This window comes from Corythoichthys intestinalis, chromosome 17 (genome assembly GCF_030265065.1).
Source record: "Corythoichthys intestinalis isolate RoL2023-P3 chromosome 17, ASM3026506v1, whole genome shotgun sequence".
Classification (NCBI taxonomy): Eukaryota; Metazoa; Chordata; class Actinopteri; order Syngnathiformes; family Syngnathidae; genus Corythoichthys; species Corythoichthys intestinalis.
This window is the reverse complement of record NC_080411.1, coordinates 10,497,740-10,515,614: the sequence shown is the minus strand read 5'-3', so window position 1 is coordinate 10,515,614 and position 17,875 is coordinate 10,497,740. Positions and strand designations below refer to the sequence as shown.

The 17,875-nt window shown below is 38.7% G+C and overlaps 1 protein-coding gene across 1 annotated transcript in view; it reads right to left on the bottom strand.

Moving 5' to 3' along the window:
- The window catches only part of LOC130905970 (potassium/sodium hyperpolarization-activated cyclic nucleotide-gated channel 1), a 203,151-nt gene that overhangs the window by 75,966 nt on the left and 109,310 nt on the right, over window positions 1-17,875 (bottom strand). Inside the window, exon 3 of the mRNA XM_057819798.1 lies at window positions 10,508-10,669. Within this exon, the coding sequence (XP_057675781.1) occupies window positions 10,508-10,669 (162 nt within the window). The remainder of the gene's footprint in view (window positions 1-10,507; window positions 10,670-17,875) is intronic.

Sequence of the window (17,875 nt, the reverse complement as noted above, 5' to 3'; positions counted from 1 at the left end):
AACATGCTTTTTTTTTTTTTTTTTTTTTTTTGCCGCACTGAAATAAAGTGTACTTGCACATCCACTCAGTGGGTGGCAGTGACGCTCTCATTTTCAGAGTGCGCACAGTATTTTTGAACTAAGGAAGAGCACTCAGCACAAAACCAATATGAGGAGCAGTGGGCCGCAGCCGTTTAGAAAAGCGGTTTTCCAACCGGAATCACTCACGCAGCTTCCACTGTCTTCTCCGGTTCTCACGTCTCCGCCCAAGAAGTGCCATTTTCGGCTTAGGATCGTCACGACGACCGCCCTCACCTACTCGGCCGCTGAGAATGCGCTTTTTTTCGGGCCGTTTGCCTTTTAATATAGTGGGAAATGAGGAACGACCACTGTTTACTGAGTCTAAAAATTATTATAGCGGAGAGTCTGAATCCAAATCAATTAAGACGCCACTTAAAGACCTCAATCTCATTGATAAGCCGCTTGATTGTTTTTCAGCGAAAGCGTGCCGAATATTGCCAATTGCCACAATCGTTCCGCTTTGTCAGTGTTATATCAGTAAACCAGTGAGCACTGTGGTGAATCGCCACATTATCACCACTGTGAGCAGCGAAAATAAAAACGTTCCTTCTGTCCAAAGACACTTTTTTTCTTCTATTCAGTTTTGTTTTTTTTGGTCAAATTTTTTGGCATATTGTCCTCATGAGTGAATGTTTCTAATCAATTTGAATTTGTTATTATTGACTGATTTTATTACATTTTATTTTTCTGTATCAAATGGTCAAAAATGTACCTTGAGTGTATTTTTATAGTTTGTATGTGACTTTTTTTTTTTTTTTTTTTTTTTTTAAATTCAGGCAAATTGATGCGCGTCAAGTCTTCTCTGTTACAAACAAAACAATGTTAATAAAGTTATACTTTATTAAAAGTTGGTCTATGTTACTTTTTTTCTTTATTAGAAAAAAAGGACACAATGTTAGGCAGATGCGTATTTATATTAGTAATTTTATAGACAAATGATACTATTTACAGTGGCGGCAGAGAGTTTTGGGGGGGGGGGCGCGAAACATTTACGTCTTCCTTGGGGGGGCGCAACAGAAAATAATTGAGAAGCACTGTTCTAATGGAAATAATGGTGCTATCATTAGCTAACGTATTTTAAATCCTGCGGCTTATTTGTCGATTTATTTAGGACAGCTGCGTCAGAAGACTGCCATAAGCCCGTCATAATTATGAAATGACATTATCATGGCCATTAATGAATGCTTATGGCAGATATTATTAAGTGTCATCCGGCAAATTATTCAATAACTCCATTTATGTCAAGCTCTGTCATATTTTCTCCGATATGTTAGATGATAAATAATCGATCCAAACAAAGAAAAATTGAAATAAAAACGTTTAAAGGGGTAAATATATGAAAACGAAAATCTCGACCACTCCTTGATGTCTGGGATTTCTGCATAGCGACCCTTGTTATATTGCCATGTTTCACCCATAAATTCCCAAAAAAATCCAACTGTGGGCATTCACAACTGTGTCTTGACACTCAGTGATACATGCTACATGGAGTTTTTGGATCGAAACAAGGTAAGTACGCGATAATATCTCGTTAAAGTCATGGCATCTGTAATTCTGCTCTTGCGTGCTCTCGCCTCCAGATATGGTTTTGCTGTTTAAAAAAACTTTTTTTTTAAAATGCCCTCCTGTTCGAAATTTTTCTTCCCCCCGAAAATGGAGATTTTAAGCTTTCCGATGATGTATCATACATGCATATCGGACAATTTTCAAATTTGGCCAAATTGGGGGTCTCAGAGCGGGACTTCAAATCACCTGAGTGTTTTCTGCCATGTACATTTTTATATATTTTTTTCTGTGCCTGGAATGGGCTTCCATATTCATACCATACAATATTCAATCAAAAAAAGAATCAAACTTAATATTTGTATTTTGTGGCTGGAGAGATGTACTGTACAAGCAAGCCCAGGCTGCTATTCTAACATCCAAATATATGTTTACATACATGTATCACACATCTGTTCCATGTGGAATTCTATATATAGGTGTGCTATCACTGCCGTCTGAACATGTCAAAAGATTTTTTTCCCCACCTTTCTGTGAGACATCTATTACAGGATGTGTGATGTTCTGAGAAAAAAAATGGTTTGTCAAATGAGAGCAAAAAAAACAAAAAACAAAAACAAAACATTTATGGGAAAAGGTCAGAAATAATAAGAGAAAAAATGTTCAGTGTGTAAAATGAAGAGATTTGCATGAATATATATACAGTACATATATATTTTATTAGAGGAGTAAAGTTTTTTTCTAATAAGAGAAAAAATGTTCAGTGTGTAAAATGAAGAGATTTGCATGAATATATATACAGTACATATATATTTTATTAGAGGAGTAAAGTTTTTTTCTAAAGTCATAGTAGAAAAAAAAAAAACAATTTCACTGTCGAGAAGAGTAAGAGAGCAAATATGATCATATTGTTGTGTGAAAATTAGAGGTTTCCCGACTAGGCGACGTAGCCGACGTCATCGATGACGTAAATCCGTTGACGAGCACAACATCCCATCTACGGTTAATGAAGGGTTAAAAAAATATAAGCGTCAAAAGTTCAGAATGACGCTCGGTATGCAAGCGGGTAAAGCGGTACAAAGCCAAAAAAAGTGCACCAGAGTGGCCAAAACATCGACTTATTTTAATGAAACAAAGGAGGGTACTAACTAACTACCTACATGTTTTATTGAAGTTGCTAAGCCTGTCGCAATATGTAATGTGTCCATTTATCATCCGTTATTAATTTAAGTATTAAGTTTTCAACAGGTAATAAATCACTCAATTTTCACATCCGGAAATACCGTATTTTTCGGACTATAAGTCGCGTTTTTTTTTTTTTCATATTTTGGCTGGGGGTGAGACTTATGTGTGAATTTATTAACACATTATGATATCATTTCACATGTTATTTTGGTGTTTTGGAGTGACACTGATGGTTTTGTAAACTTAGTTAGCATGTTTTTATGCTATAGTTATCTGAATAACTCTTAATAGCTATGGCCACGTTCGCGTTCTGCCTTTGGCAATGTATGTTCAATTGTATTATTGACTTTTTAATATTGAAATGGATGCATTTAGTTTGTGGCGCTTTCACACCCACGTGGGGGCGTACTCGCACTTGTTTATGTGAAGAAGAGCGCTCACACACCAGAAGAAGACGAACAGCTACGTAACTCTGAGTGAGTGAGTGGGCGAGTTAGCGAGAGAGAAAGACGGCTGCAAACCTACGTTCATTGTTTATGCTTTTAAAATATCTCCACAGAGGCAACGCCTGCGTGTATCATCTTTTCTGTTGTTGTGTGTTTTCCACCCGCGATCGGACACTTAGACCCAGTTGTGTGGTTGTTTGAACGATGTGCTAATGCTAGCGAACACATGCTAACCTGTTACGTTATTGCTGTAATAGTACCTAATTATTATTTATTTAAGTTGATGCGAACCTGTTTGCTATCGAGGACCAAATTGATTCAGCAAATTATACGGACGTCCAGCATTGTCTTTTGGGAGTTCGGTGTATAGCCAGGACCGAGCCGTAGCGTCCTGGTGAGGACAGTATATCCGCATTTCATTGTTCATACACTGTACACTGTACATATATTCAGCATGTTGTTCTCTATTGTATTTTTATATTAAATTGCCTTTCAAGTTGACATATCTGTTCTATGTGTTGGATTTTATCAAGTAAATTTCCCCCAAAAATGCGACTTATACTCCGGTGTGACTTATATATGGTTTTTTTCCCTCTTCTTTGGGCATTTTATGGCTTGTGCGACTTATACTCAGGTGCGATTTGTAATCCAAAAAATACGGTACTTGAGGAAAGCATGCAGAATCATCTTAATTTTACTCTATAAAAGCAAAATTTGCATTTTTCTATACACAATCACAACTTATTTAAGGTGAATTCCGCTATTGTGGAGAGGTACAAAATCCAACATGGCTGCCGTCACAAAACAAATAGCTTTTTAAGTTGAAAATTCTTGTAAATAAATGCTTGTGTGATGGAATTTCAATAGATATGAACGTAAAACAGCCTGTATTCTTGGTTAAAAGCAAAAAAAAAGGGCAGTTATCTTTCATTTTACGTAACTATTTCAAGCCAAAGTTACGGTATTGTGTAATCCAACATGGCGGACGTCACGAAACAAAGAGCTTTTTAAGTTGAAAATTCTTGTAAATAAATGCTTAAATATCAGAATTTCTATAGATATGAACGTAAAACAGTCTTGATTAGGGATGGGAATTGATACGATTTTTACGATTCCGATACCATTATCGATATTGCTCAACGATTCGATTCTGTATGGATTCTCATATTGATTCTAATTTGGGGAAAAAGAAGAACAAACATTTTGATTGGCATCGAGTTTGTTTCGTCAGAAGTCACAACCTTACAAACTCACAACGAGGTCAAAAGAGGCCCAAAGCCTCAATGTTAACTGTGGCAATAAGTGGCAAATGCACAAGAATGTGTAACATTTTACTGAGACATTTTTCTAATAGAAATAAAAAATATTGGCATATAGGTCGTTGTTCTGCCTTTGGCAATATTAAAGTGTATTATTTACCATTATATTATATATATATATAAGTGCAGCTACAAAGCAGCCAAGCGAATGAGCGAGTTAGTGAGAGAGGGAAACACTGCTACGGGCCTACGTTCTTTGTTAATGTTGGTAAAATATCTACAGAGGCAACGCCTGTATGTACCATCTTTTGTCTTGTTGCTGTCTGTTTCCACTCGTGATTGGACACTTAAATCCAGTTGTGTAGTGGTTTGAACGATGTGCTAATGCTAGCGAACGCATGCTAACCGTTTGTGTTATTACTGCATTAGCGGCTAATCATCGCTGATTTACGTTGATGCGAACCTGTTTGTTATTGGGGACGAAATTGATTTGTTTCACTTCTATTTTTAGTTTCACTCTTCAAGTGATGGTTGAATAAAGTCAGCAAATTATACCAACGTCTTCTGCATCGTCATTTGGGAGTTTAGCTAGCTGCATAGCCAGGACTGAGCCTTAGCGTCTCTGTGAGGTCAGTACAGTCGTATTCCCTGCCGATGCAGTTATCTCCATCTTGCAATGACTGCAAGTCGCTTTGTTGTAATTTTTCCTCGTGAAATGAAGACACACTTTCGAGCGTTTGAACCTACGTGCTGTCATTGATATGTTTACGGCTGCAATGCTCGTGCTAAACCATCGTAACCTTTCATTTTCACCCACTTTCCTGGTGAAGTGCAGCCACACTTTGGAGCGAGTGGTTCTTGGTGCCATGCTAGTTTGATGCGTCTGGACAATAAGACACGTCACGTCACGTGATGACGCAATACGCGTCTTTAGGAATCGTTAAAGGAATCGTTAAGGCTTTTTCATCGTGATGTCGAGGCCTTGAAACACTAGGAACCGATTCGGAATTGGAATCCGATTTCGATTCCCATCCCTAGTCTTGATTCTTGGTTAAAAGCAAAACAAGGGTAGTGATCATTCATTTCACGTAAATATTTCAGGCCAAAGTTTCACAAATTTTATCCATTGATTTTTTCATAACGTTTCAAAATGCATGCATGGTGCTATTTAATACAATAATTATCTTGAATCCTCGACCAAATCACTCTTGAGACAAACCTGCCTGCTTGTATGCAGTAAAACCTTCGTCCTATTTCCACCTAAATCCGGCGTTTGAACGCAGTGTGTTTGAGTTTATCACAGTGAAAGCCAACTTAATGTTTTGCCTGGGTTAGCCCCCTATCGGAAGGCGTGGCGCAATGTCTGTGAGATCTGTCTTGTCAACTGATGCTGGAGTCTATGATTAGCCATGGATTAGTTTATCACTAGTAAAGGTCCGATCTCCTTTTGAACCTGTGGGTCTGGCGGCGAATGAACTAACAAAAATGAATGCGACGTCTATCGCTGTCATTGGCAGCCAATGTGTTAATATTCTTGAAATTCCATGCTGGGCTGTTTCAAAAGCTCTGATGTTGTCTGATGCGCTCCCTTGATTGAAAGAGCCATTTTAACTTGCCACATTGTTAAGGAACCTCCTATCGTGGGTAAAGGTCTCTATGCAAATTAGGCCTAGCAGGGTGCAGCTCATTAACTCTTTTACATGATTCCATATTGATCTGCGGTAGGCTAATAAGCTAGATTTATTCCGAGCGAGAGGTGCAGTGCAAATTTAGGCTGTTCATGAGGCTTTTTGGATGACTTTGTCACAGTTTCATAATGTGGGGCGAATAGAATGACTGTGTTTGCACAGTTTAGCATGCATAATCGGGACGAACCGCAGCAGTTGTTGGAGGGAAACGGCTCCTGTGTTTGTTTTGGAGTGAATCACGCACGGTAGGCTCGATCTGACGTGAAAAGTAAAGCGAAGTGATGCTAAGGAGAGCTGACGTTAGCACCTCAAGCCCGGATGCCTCGCAACACTCGTTTTGCATGTGGGGAGTTTGTCGGCGGAAGAGGCTAGACGAGGAGGCAGCGGACGCCCTGAAGCGAGCTGTTACGATCCGCACCCCCTACGAGGCGTTCCACGCGATCCTGTCGTTCCTTTTGCCCTAGCTGCGGCGGCAGAAAACGGAAGGGAGAAAAGTGTGGGATCCCAAATGGTTGCTTGAGTACTACAAGGCGCCAAAACAGCTCGTAAGAAGAGTCCATATAAGCGGATTTGTTACAATTTAGGAAGTAGAAAAGCCCAAACTCTTAAACACAACAAGGCACTGCTGTTCTGGTAAGTAACCAGAGAATACTGTTAGTTAATTGCAGCCCGAAACACGATAAATGTAAATCCTAGCGTTACCGTAGCATTCGCATTAGCATTAGCTTCAGAATGGCGAGCGTCCATTTAAAACAATGGCCAGTCTAAAGCAGAGCCACTTGGCTTTTCTAGTCAGTAAATCTAGAGCAGTGCTTCTCAATTATTTTCTGTTAGGCCCCTCCGAGGAGGAGGTAAACGTTTTGTTCCCCCCCAACGGTAAAAAGTATCATTTGTCTATAAAATTAATATATGTACACCTCTGCATAATATTGCGTCCTTTTTAAAATTTAAGAAAAAAAGTAATACAGCTCAACTTACAATAAAGTATAGCTTTAATAACATTGTTTTGTTTGTATGAGAAAAGAGTTTAAGCATATCAATTTGCCTGAAATTAAAAAAAAAAAAACACATTCAACCTGTAAAAATACACTCAAGGTACATTTTTTTGAACATTTGATAATGAAAAATAAAACGTAAAAAAATAACTACATAATAAATTCAAATTGATTAGTAACATAAACTCATGAGGACAATATGCCAAACTATTTGACCGAAATAAACAAAAATTAATAGAATTATTTATGATTTTTTTTTTCTGCAGGCAGCATCAGCTCCTTTGCTATGGTGAGGGGTTATTTTGCACTGAGCAACTTACTATGCCACCTTATATGATGCTAACAGTGATCGCTGGTTTACTGATATAATACTGACAAAGTCGGACGATTGTTGGCAATATTCGGCACGTTTTCGCTGAAAAAAAAAAAATCCAGCGGTTTATCAATGTGATTGGGGTCTAATGTCTTTAAGTGACATCTTACTTGATTTGGCTTCCTGCTGTCTGCGGCAAACATTTTTAAACACAGTAAACCAGTGTTTTTCAACTTTTTTTGAGCCAAGGCACACTTTTTTCCACAAAAAAAAAAAAAAAAAAAAATCCCAAAGTACACCAACGGCAAAACATGTAAACATGAATTCCTGTAGCCTATATTTATATAAAGTTGTGTACTGTATCGTAATCAAACAAACACAAAGAAAAACACTAGGGTTGTTCCGATCATGTTTTTTTGCTCCCGATCCGATTCCGATCGTTTTAGTATGAGTATCTGCCGATCCCGATATTTCCCGATCCGATTGCTTTTTTTTTTTTTTGCTCCTGATTCAATTCCAATCATTCCCGATAATTTTTCCTGATCATATACATTTTGGCAATGCATTAAGAAAAAAATGAATAAAACTCAGACGAATATATACATTCAACATACAGTACATAAGTACTGTATTTGTTTATTATGACAATAAATCCTCAAGATGGCATTTACATTATTAACATTCTTTCTGTGAGAGGGATCCACGGATAGAAAGACTTGTAATTCTTAAAGGACAAATGTGACTTTGTATATTGTGACTAAACATTGATATCTAGTGGATTTTTATGAGCTTTCAGTAAATGATAATTCAGCCATTTAACTTCTGCCCATATGCATGATGGGAAGTGCAACCATGACTGTGCGTAATGGTACCAATTGATATATCTTCTCAGCGTTGGGAAATAAAATAGGGTGTTAAGAAAATGATCAGCTACTTACTTTCTTCCCCACATTGCTTCCCACGATTTTTCTAATCGTTGAGAGAGGGAGTAAAATGCTTTAGCCAATTAAAAAAAGGCTTCAAAGGCATCCAAAGTTCCCTCTACTCGTTTCACGTTGCCTTTTAGTTCTATGTATACGTAATATGCTGCCATCATAGAGGGTAATGCAGCGCATGCGTTAATTGCGTTAAATATTTTAATGTTATTGCCGCCGTTGATGCGATAAATTTGACAGCCTCACTTTAAGCCAAGAGTAAAGACTCTGGATGAGTGTAACATATTATGTCTGTAATGTTTAATACAATTAGAAAACAATTAAAAAAAAATATATATATATATATATATATATACTAAGAAAAGGCATGTCTGATATTTTTTTGCTGATTCCGATACTTTGAAAATGACGTGATCGGACCCGATCAATCGGGACATCTCTAAAAAACACCATCATATTTTTATTCACTCAGTATGACTTATCATTATTCCTAGTCTTATTTGAGTCATTTAACAGCATCTTTCTTTCTTTTTAAAACCTTTCAAATGATGTCACCGTAATAGTTTCTCTAGCTAAAACATTTAAATACAAGGTCTTTCAGATTTTTTTCCCCCAGCATAAAATGGATTTTACACTATTTTTGTAAAGCAACTTCAGAAATTACATTTGCAATACAACAGGTTTCCCTTTTAAGAGGACCTAGTCAAGGTGGTAGGTTGGTGATTGTCAAGTTGGTCACCTTAACTGTAAAGTGCTTGGGAAAATCTTGCAATTGGCAGTGAAAGTTTAAAAAACAGCCACTAAATGGCAGTAGTTTACCATTAATTACCACAAAATAAAAAAGCTACACATGACCATTTCCCTTGGCAATTGTTTTTTTTCCTCATCACGTTACAAGAAGTATACAAAACACATGTTAATCCTTTGTTAGCTATTGAAGACATTTCTTTTAATCAGATAGAGAAAATTCATACTCTTATTCAATCAAGAAAAACATTTAAATATACCAGGAGGTGTTTTACTATCACCTACATTATAATTTGCCTATCACCATGCCATGTTATTCAGATTAACGTTACCCCGCACTCGTTCCAATAATAGTGTCAACAGTGTTGTGTATCTGAGGGTGATGGTGGATCTACGTCTCCGGTTTATCCATGCTAAGGCTAGTGCACCTGCCAATACCCCATTGAACATGGCTAACTCTTGAGTTAAAACTACGAAATTCACATTCATTCGAAAGGCAAACCGTACAGAAATACATTATTGCATCAAACACATTTTAAAAGGAAAAATTGGCAACTTACTTTGAAATGTTAAGCAGGTCCACTGCCTTCGCATGACCCATAAACTGCGACCCAAAGTATCTGGATGTGACTTGGTCGCCGATCCAATACCTCACATGCTGGTCCAACTGTTTGGACTTGGTTGTCTTGTTGAGGCTTTCGTCGAACATAACAACTAAGGCATCTGAGCAGTTCCTTACGTTAGCACACAGTACTGTGCAATTGCCTGCTATTGTGATGTTGATACTAATGATGCTAACAGCGCGCACGCACGAGGTGCATTATGATTTGTAGCGCAGTGCATCGTAAAAATTCGACGCGTCATCTTCTTTATGGGTTAAAAAACAAACAAACTTTGTCACGGATAAAATTTAGGTTGCACTGAGATGTTCTTCAAAATTAAAACCTCGGTGAAAAAATTCCAGACTTACGACAGCCAATTTAATACTTTTAATACCTTTAATAATGAAAAACTACATTCAATGCTTTTTTAATACTTTTAATAACCCGCGGGTACCCTGATATGATCGGGACAAATTATCGGGGATGATTGGAATTGAATCGGGAGGAAAAAAAAAAAAAAAGCAATCGGATCAGGAAATATCAGGATCGGCAGATACTCAAACTAAAACGATCGGGATCGGATCGGGAGCAAAAAAACATGATCGGAACAACCCTATCCAGAACCAATTAAAATTCGTAAGTAGAGGTACCACTGCAGTGACAAACTCAATTAAATCCACAGCAGAAGAATTAACTGCAAGAGTTAACCAATCGACATATACAGTAGATCCTTTTCACAGCTACCAAAGAAGATAGTAAAAATGTGATACTTACAACCATACCGTTTAGCGACACCCAACAGTCAGGGGGGAAGTCTTGGAGCAGAGGCACCAGGTACTGGAGGCAGCCGTCCCAGTGACATAGCAGCAGCATCATGCCTATCAAGTTAAATATTCTTACCACAGCACTAGCCAGATCATAGGTCATATGGAAGATCTGAAACAGACAAAATGGGTACATGAGTTCAGTTGCTTTGATACTATCAAATCTAGCAAGAAAACACACAATTTTAGTTCCGCTGGTCGCTGCTGTTTGAAATTGTGCTGCGCGCTCGCAGATGTCGAGCTGTGCATAATTCAACATGGACGCACTCCAAAACAAACAAGCTCCAAGAAACATACATTGCATTAGATGATTATGTAATACTGTACTAAAAGTCTTCGGACTACTAATTATAGTGCTTCTTAATTTTCCTGATGGAATAATTAGCAAGATTAACTAACATTAAATCAAGTTATTTATGTTTCTGTTTACAATCTGGCGCCACTAATCAGAATCTCCTATAAAGCAGACATTTTGAATTCCAGGTTAATATTCCATAATTCCTCCAACCGTAACCATTAAATATAGACGGTGATGATTGCTGATTGGGTAATAAAAGCCTAGCATTCCAGGATCTGTCGAGTGAAATATTAAATCTAATTGGGATCTATTTTTAAAGTCGATGCTTTTCCATTTCCCCCTCAAACGCCCATTTTAATGAATCATGGCTGAAATGACTCTTAATTGGGCCTATTTCGTCCGTTAAGTGGCAGGATTTCACATTCACCTCCGAAACGGTGCGAAAACATTAATTCATGTTGAGTGATGAATCAAGAGGCAGCACGGTGGATGACGAGGTAGCACGTTTGCCTCGCAGTGCAGAGATTAAGGGTGGGTAATTCACGATACGATATGCGAAACAAAGCTCACGATAACAATGATCTAATTATATGGCGATACAACATTTATCGATACATTGGTCAGTTTATCACTAGTAGACATCCATTCCATTTGAAGTGGGAGGGATGGCAACGAATGAACGAATGTTCATTCGCTGCCATCCCTCCTACTTCAAATGGAATGGATGTCTATGGCCGTCAGTGGTAGCTAATACCAGGCAATGAGTTTACTGCTGGCCAAAAGTATTGGCACCCCTGCAATTCTATTAGATAATGCTCAATTTCTCCCAGAAAATGATTGCAATTACAAATGCTTTGGTAGTAATACCTTCATTTATTTTGCTGGAAAAAAAAAAAAAGGAAAAAAAATCATCATTGTACACAAAACTCTAAAAATGGGCCGGACAAAACTATTGGCACCCTCAGCCGAATACTTGGTAGCACAACCTTTAGACAAAATCATTGCGAACAACCGCTTCCGGTATCCATCAATGAGTTTCTTACAATGCGCTGCTGGATTTTTAGACCATTCTGTTTTGGCCAGCTGCTCCATGTCTCTGAGATTTGAAGGATGCCTTCTTCAAACTGCCATTTTCAGATCTCTCCACACTGCCATTTTCAGATCTCTCCACAGGTGTTCTATGGGATTCAGGTCTAGACTCATTGCTGGTCACTTTAAATGTCTCTAGTTCTTTCTCTCAAACCATTTTCTAGTGCTTTTTGAAGTGTGTTTTGACTCATTGTCCTGTTGGAAGACCCATAACCTCTGAGGGAGACCCAAGTTTCGTACACTGGGCCCTACATTATGCTGTAAAATTTGTTGGTGTCTTCAGACTTCATAATTCCATGCACACGGTCAAGCAGTCCAGTGCCAGAGGCAGCAAATCACCCCCAAAACAACAGGGAACCTCCACTATGTTTGACTGTGGGGACCGTGTTCTTCTCTTTGAAGGCCTCAGTCTTTTTTCCTGTAACTCTATGTTGATGCCTTTCACTCAAAAGCTCTACTTTTTGTCTCATCTGACTAGAGCAGGGGTTCCCAACCTATTCCACTAAGGCACACTGTGGGTGCAGGATTTCATTCTTACCAAACAAGATGACAACACTTTTTCCCCAATCTGGTGTTTTACAAGTGCAATCAGTTGATTGCAGTCAGGTGTGGCTTGTTTTAGCAGAAGCCTCATTGGTTCAACTGTCTCTGCTGGATCGGCTGGAACAAAAACCAGGACCCACAGTGTGCCTTGAGGACTGGGTTGAAAACCCCTGGACTAGAGAACGTTCTTCCAAAACATTTTTGGCTTTCTCAGGTAAGTTTTGGCAAACTCCAGCCTAGCTTTTTTATGTCCCTGGGTCAGAAGTGGGGTCTTCCTGGGTATCCTACCATAGAGTCCCTTTTCATTCAGACACCGATAGATAGTACGGGTTGACACTGTTGTACCCTCGGACTGCAGGACAGCTTGAACTTGTTTGGATGTTAGTCGAGGTACTTTATCCACCATCCGCACAATCTTTCCTTGAAATCTCCCATCAATTTTTCTTTTCCGTCCACATCTAGGGAGGTTAGCTACAGTGCCATGGGCTTTACACTAATTGATGACATTGCGCACGGTAGACACAGGAACATTCAGGTCTTTGGAAATGGACTTGTAGCCTTATGATTGCCCACGCTTTCTCACAACTTTGCTTCTCAAGTCCTCAGACAGTTCTTTGGTCATCTTTCTTTTCTCCATGCTCAATGTGGTACACACAAGGACACGGGACATAGGTTGTGTCACCTTTAATCCATTTTAACTGGCTGCAAGTGTGATTTAGTTATTGCCACCACCTGTTATGTGCTACAGGTATGTAACAGGTGCTGTTAAATACACAAATTAGAGAAGCATCACATGATTTTTCAAAGGGTGCCAATACTTTTGTCCGGCCCATTTTTAGTGTTTTGTGTAAAATGATAATGATTAATTTCTTTCCATTCTCTTTGGTGTTTTTTCATTGCAAGCGGAATAAATGAAGATATTACTACCAAAGCATTTGTAATTGCAATCATTTTCTGGGAGAAATTGAGCATTATCTGACAGAATTGCAGGGGTGCCAGCAGTGTACGTTTTGGGCATATCACATCATTTCCTATTAATTATAGTTCACTTTCAGTTGATTATGGGGCATTTACATGAATTATGAAGTAACTCAAAATTAACAGGAAGTACCCTGTAAATGCCCACAAAACTAGCTGTGAATGCTCTGGTTTCGGTGCCATTGACAGTGCTAGATGTCCAATCCAGTGAAAATGAATTGGATGTCTAGCGCTGTCAGTGGCAGTCAGTGAGCTAATATAGGCACTTTTCTAAGGAAGATTTTTATCACAACCTATTGGTTCTTTTTTTTTTTAACAGTGACAACGTTTTAATACGATATATTGATTCTTGGTGGGAGCATATCGATAGCACCTTGGGCTCCAAAATATTGTGATATATCACTTTTCGATATAATGACACTCCTAGCAGATATCAAAGGAATTAATGCCAGGCTATGGTCTTTTCTGAGTAGCGTTTACATGCAGATGAATGAAGTGACCAAAAAAACTATACAGTATATTGTATATTGTAGAATGATTTCCTGACCCATGTATCAATAATTATTTTATCGCCATATCGTGAGATCATCATTATCGTGAGGCTTGTATCACAAATCGTATCATATCATGAGCTACCCAGAGGTTCCCACTAGAGGTTGACCGATATATAAGCCGGCCGATGTATCGGGCCGATATATGGACTTTTTTAACAACATTGGCTATCGGCCGATTAACAAAAAAATATAAGGATTTTGATCAGGCATCTGTGTGGGCAACTGTGGCCGCCGCTAACTGACGGTAGGATCCCGGAAGGACCCTGCAGCAACTTGACGGCAGGCTGCGACAGGAAGCTGCAAGCTGCCCGTTTTGTAAATATTGTTAAGATTTTTTATTTTTTATCTTGCATAAGAGAATAAGCAATGTTGCTGTAGCCTTGTAAGATGTTTACTGAGTGATCTTTACATTCTAAATGTAACCTATAGAGTTAGCATAGCATTCGCGTTAGCATGGCAAGCATCCTCTTAAACTCTCACTCTTACTTGTTTACATCTTCTAATGATGTCCTGGTGGGTTTAATCATTTGAAAATAATGTACTGTTCTTGCAGAGTGTGTATAATCATAAAAAGTGTTTCGTTCATCGGTTTGGTAGCACAAGACCGAATTAATCCTTTAAATCTCAGGTCATCCATGTAAATTTGAAGATGTTGAAGCAATTTGTTAAAAATTTTTTTCGTTTTTAAAACAAGAAAAAGTATATCAGCCTAATATATCTGCTTACAAAATGGGCTTTGGATATCGGCAATCGACTGAATTTTTTATTCATTTATTTATTTTTCTCAATATCGGCTTTTGAAAATCCCAGATCAGTCGACCTCCAGTTCCCACCTCTAGTATTAGAAGTGTGCGAAATTTCCGATTCTTAGATTATTCGCGATTCGGCTGTGGAAGATTCGAGAACGATTCACAAACATCCAAATTCCGAAATTTGAAATATGTTAAGTAAAGCGGAATAAAACACACTCCGCGCGCCGCGCGGTCCTCGGGACGCAACGAGGAACGGAGCAAGAGTAGCTAAACATCACGCTTGTCATTACCCGGCCCCTCGGGTAATGCCAATGCTCAACTCACGGCTCTAGGTCAACTCATGCCGCGAGATTAAAAAACAACAATATACCTGACTGCTGCCGACAGCTGCTACAAAGTACGTCCACATAATGGTACGGTAGATATCATATTTATATAGGACTAGATGCAATATAGACTCGGTAGTGTTAGCAGCACATGTACAAAAAGCTAGATGTTGGCGTTAGTAAACGGCCGCCATCTTAAAGCAGTAGACTTCCCTGCAAGGCTGTTGTAGCGAACCTTCCAAGCGAACCTAATTAACTTTTTATCTAAAATACTCCTAAATCGGTAAAATATTGACTTGAATCTATCTTTAAAATTTTAAACTTTCACATGTCGAAAGTAGACAAAAGGGAAATTATGGAATAACGGGAGCAATTTTAACAACTTTGACGGTTGATTCACAGCATTAAATGAATTGAATGTAGTTTAAAGCTGCTAATACAGAATGGAGATTTGAGTACATTATTTATTGTTTTTAACTGTTAACTTGATACTGAAATAGTCGTTTATTTAAGCCTGTGAGGCTTTTTTTTTTTTTTTTTAACAGTTTTTGTAACTAATGTACAAAACATTAAAAGCAGCTAATAGCGGGGGGGGGGGGGGGGGGGTGTCATCAATAATCGATTTATAATCGAATCGTAGCCTCTGAATCGTAATCGAATCGTTAGGTGCCCAAAGGTACCCACCTCTACAATACATGGTTAAAATTTGGCAGCCGTAGACAATGTTTGATGGACCCACACAAATATGAAAAGAACACTAAAATGGATGCCACAAACCAGAATGATACTTAAAAAAACCACACTATGGAATTTGTATCATAGATAAGAATAATGGTCCTTCATGTGTTCGACTTGTTCATCAGGCAACAGATGGTTGGTCAGACACAAAAAACTACTATAACTGAATCAGTAATCTGCAAAAAAATTCTGCAAGTCTACATGTGTTGCTGCACCATTTGTGTTTTCTATCCATTGGGAAAATTTTTATAACCCTGTGAATTTTTTTTTTAAACAATGATGGCTCGCATTTAAAAAAAAAACTTGAGTCACTCATCTCAAGCTAACAATGCTTTATCATAAAACTGACTTAATGGCCTGAGAATAAACAATTAGGCTTGCTTCTTCAATGACAATGACGTCTGCATCACTAATACAAAACCCAAGGAACGAAAATGTAAAAAAGCCTCCTCGAATTGCCACCGCTTTCTTTGTGGTCCATTGTGACTATCCTGTAACCTTTCCGCAAATACTGTAAAGGACAGAACCCACGTACACACCACAAAAGAGAGACAAAGAAGGCATCAGAGAGAGAGTAAGAGACAGAACAAGAAGCCTGGGCTGATGCTCAGATCCCTCTATGGTTCAACTCCTCCACTGGGACATACAGTGCGCTGCCCTGCAAGGCTAAAATTAGCCACTAGCATATGCCAGAGGAGAGCGCTCGTCTCAAACGCACCCTGAATCTCTTTGACTGTCTTTTATTCTTAATTTAGCAGAACTCTCACTTGCTCGCTTGCTCTGTTTGCCGTCACGTTCATCATTGGATGATGACTTAATGAGACGGAACAACTGACATAGAGAAAGTAGGAAAACAAAAACAAACGGAATGGTTAGGGAATAAAAGCAGATATTACTGTCTGATTGAACTCGTTTAGGGAAATGAGCAGAGGCTTGGCTGTTTATTTAGATGGCTGAAATGTTTCCAACCCTTAAATAACAACTAACAAAAATCATGTAAAACTGTCCATTATTTAACCTAAATCTAATTAGAACCGACTAATAATTCAGATGCTTGATAGTGTGGAAATAACTGTTGAACAATCAAATGCTGGAGTCGAAATGGAGCACTACTACCAGCAGAGGTGCTGTGGAGTCACTCAACGAGTTTATTGCCAAAATAAGACAACTTCATATCTGGTATCAATATGATATCGACTGGTATGCAAATTACGCACAATCTAAATAGATGTCTGGAAAAAAATTCGACTAGTTTTAAAGGAGTATTTTTTTTTTCCCGACTTTGGTTCCAATGGATTTTCAGCAAATATTTCAAAGATGAAAGCAAAGTGGCGGCACAATTTTGAAGGATTAACAGGTCAATGAAAGGTTGCATATGAGGTAAAGGGAGGATTATTAGCAGACAGCTGGAAATCTGCTCTGTGTTTATCATTTTTACTGTAATTTAAATGTGTGCAAAAGAAGCCATACTTAAAAAAAACAACAACAACATTTGATTTCTCCATGCACACCAGACTTCACAAATAAGCAGACAAACTGGACTCAAGTCACATGGACTCGGACTGAAGTCGGCTCGAGTTGCAAATTTGATGACTCGCAACTCAACTCAGACTTGAAGAAACAAAACCATGACTTGACACGCTTCAGCTGGGAGGTTCTGAGAATCCGGACTCGACTTGTGAGGCAATAACTCAGGACTTGTCAGACAAAGACTCATAACTTGGCAAGCTGACTCGAAAAACCTGGATCGTAGATTGGTTCCTACCTGTCAGTGATCCGCTTGGAACATCTTAGTGCTGGTTTATTCCCTGCAGACTATACTGCATTTTTTTTACATTGACTTACAATGACAGTAACGTGTCCCTCAAAGATAAACCTGAGTACTTTGTGGGTGGGCTGGGGAACTATGGTGAGGGCCTTGACAAACCTCGTGACTCGACTCGCCGTAACCTCGTGACTCGACGTAACCTCATGACTCGCCGTAACCTCGTGACTCGACGTGACCTCCCGCCGTAACCTCATGACACGACTCGACGTAAC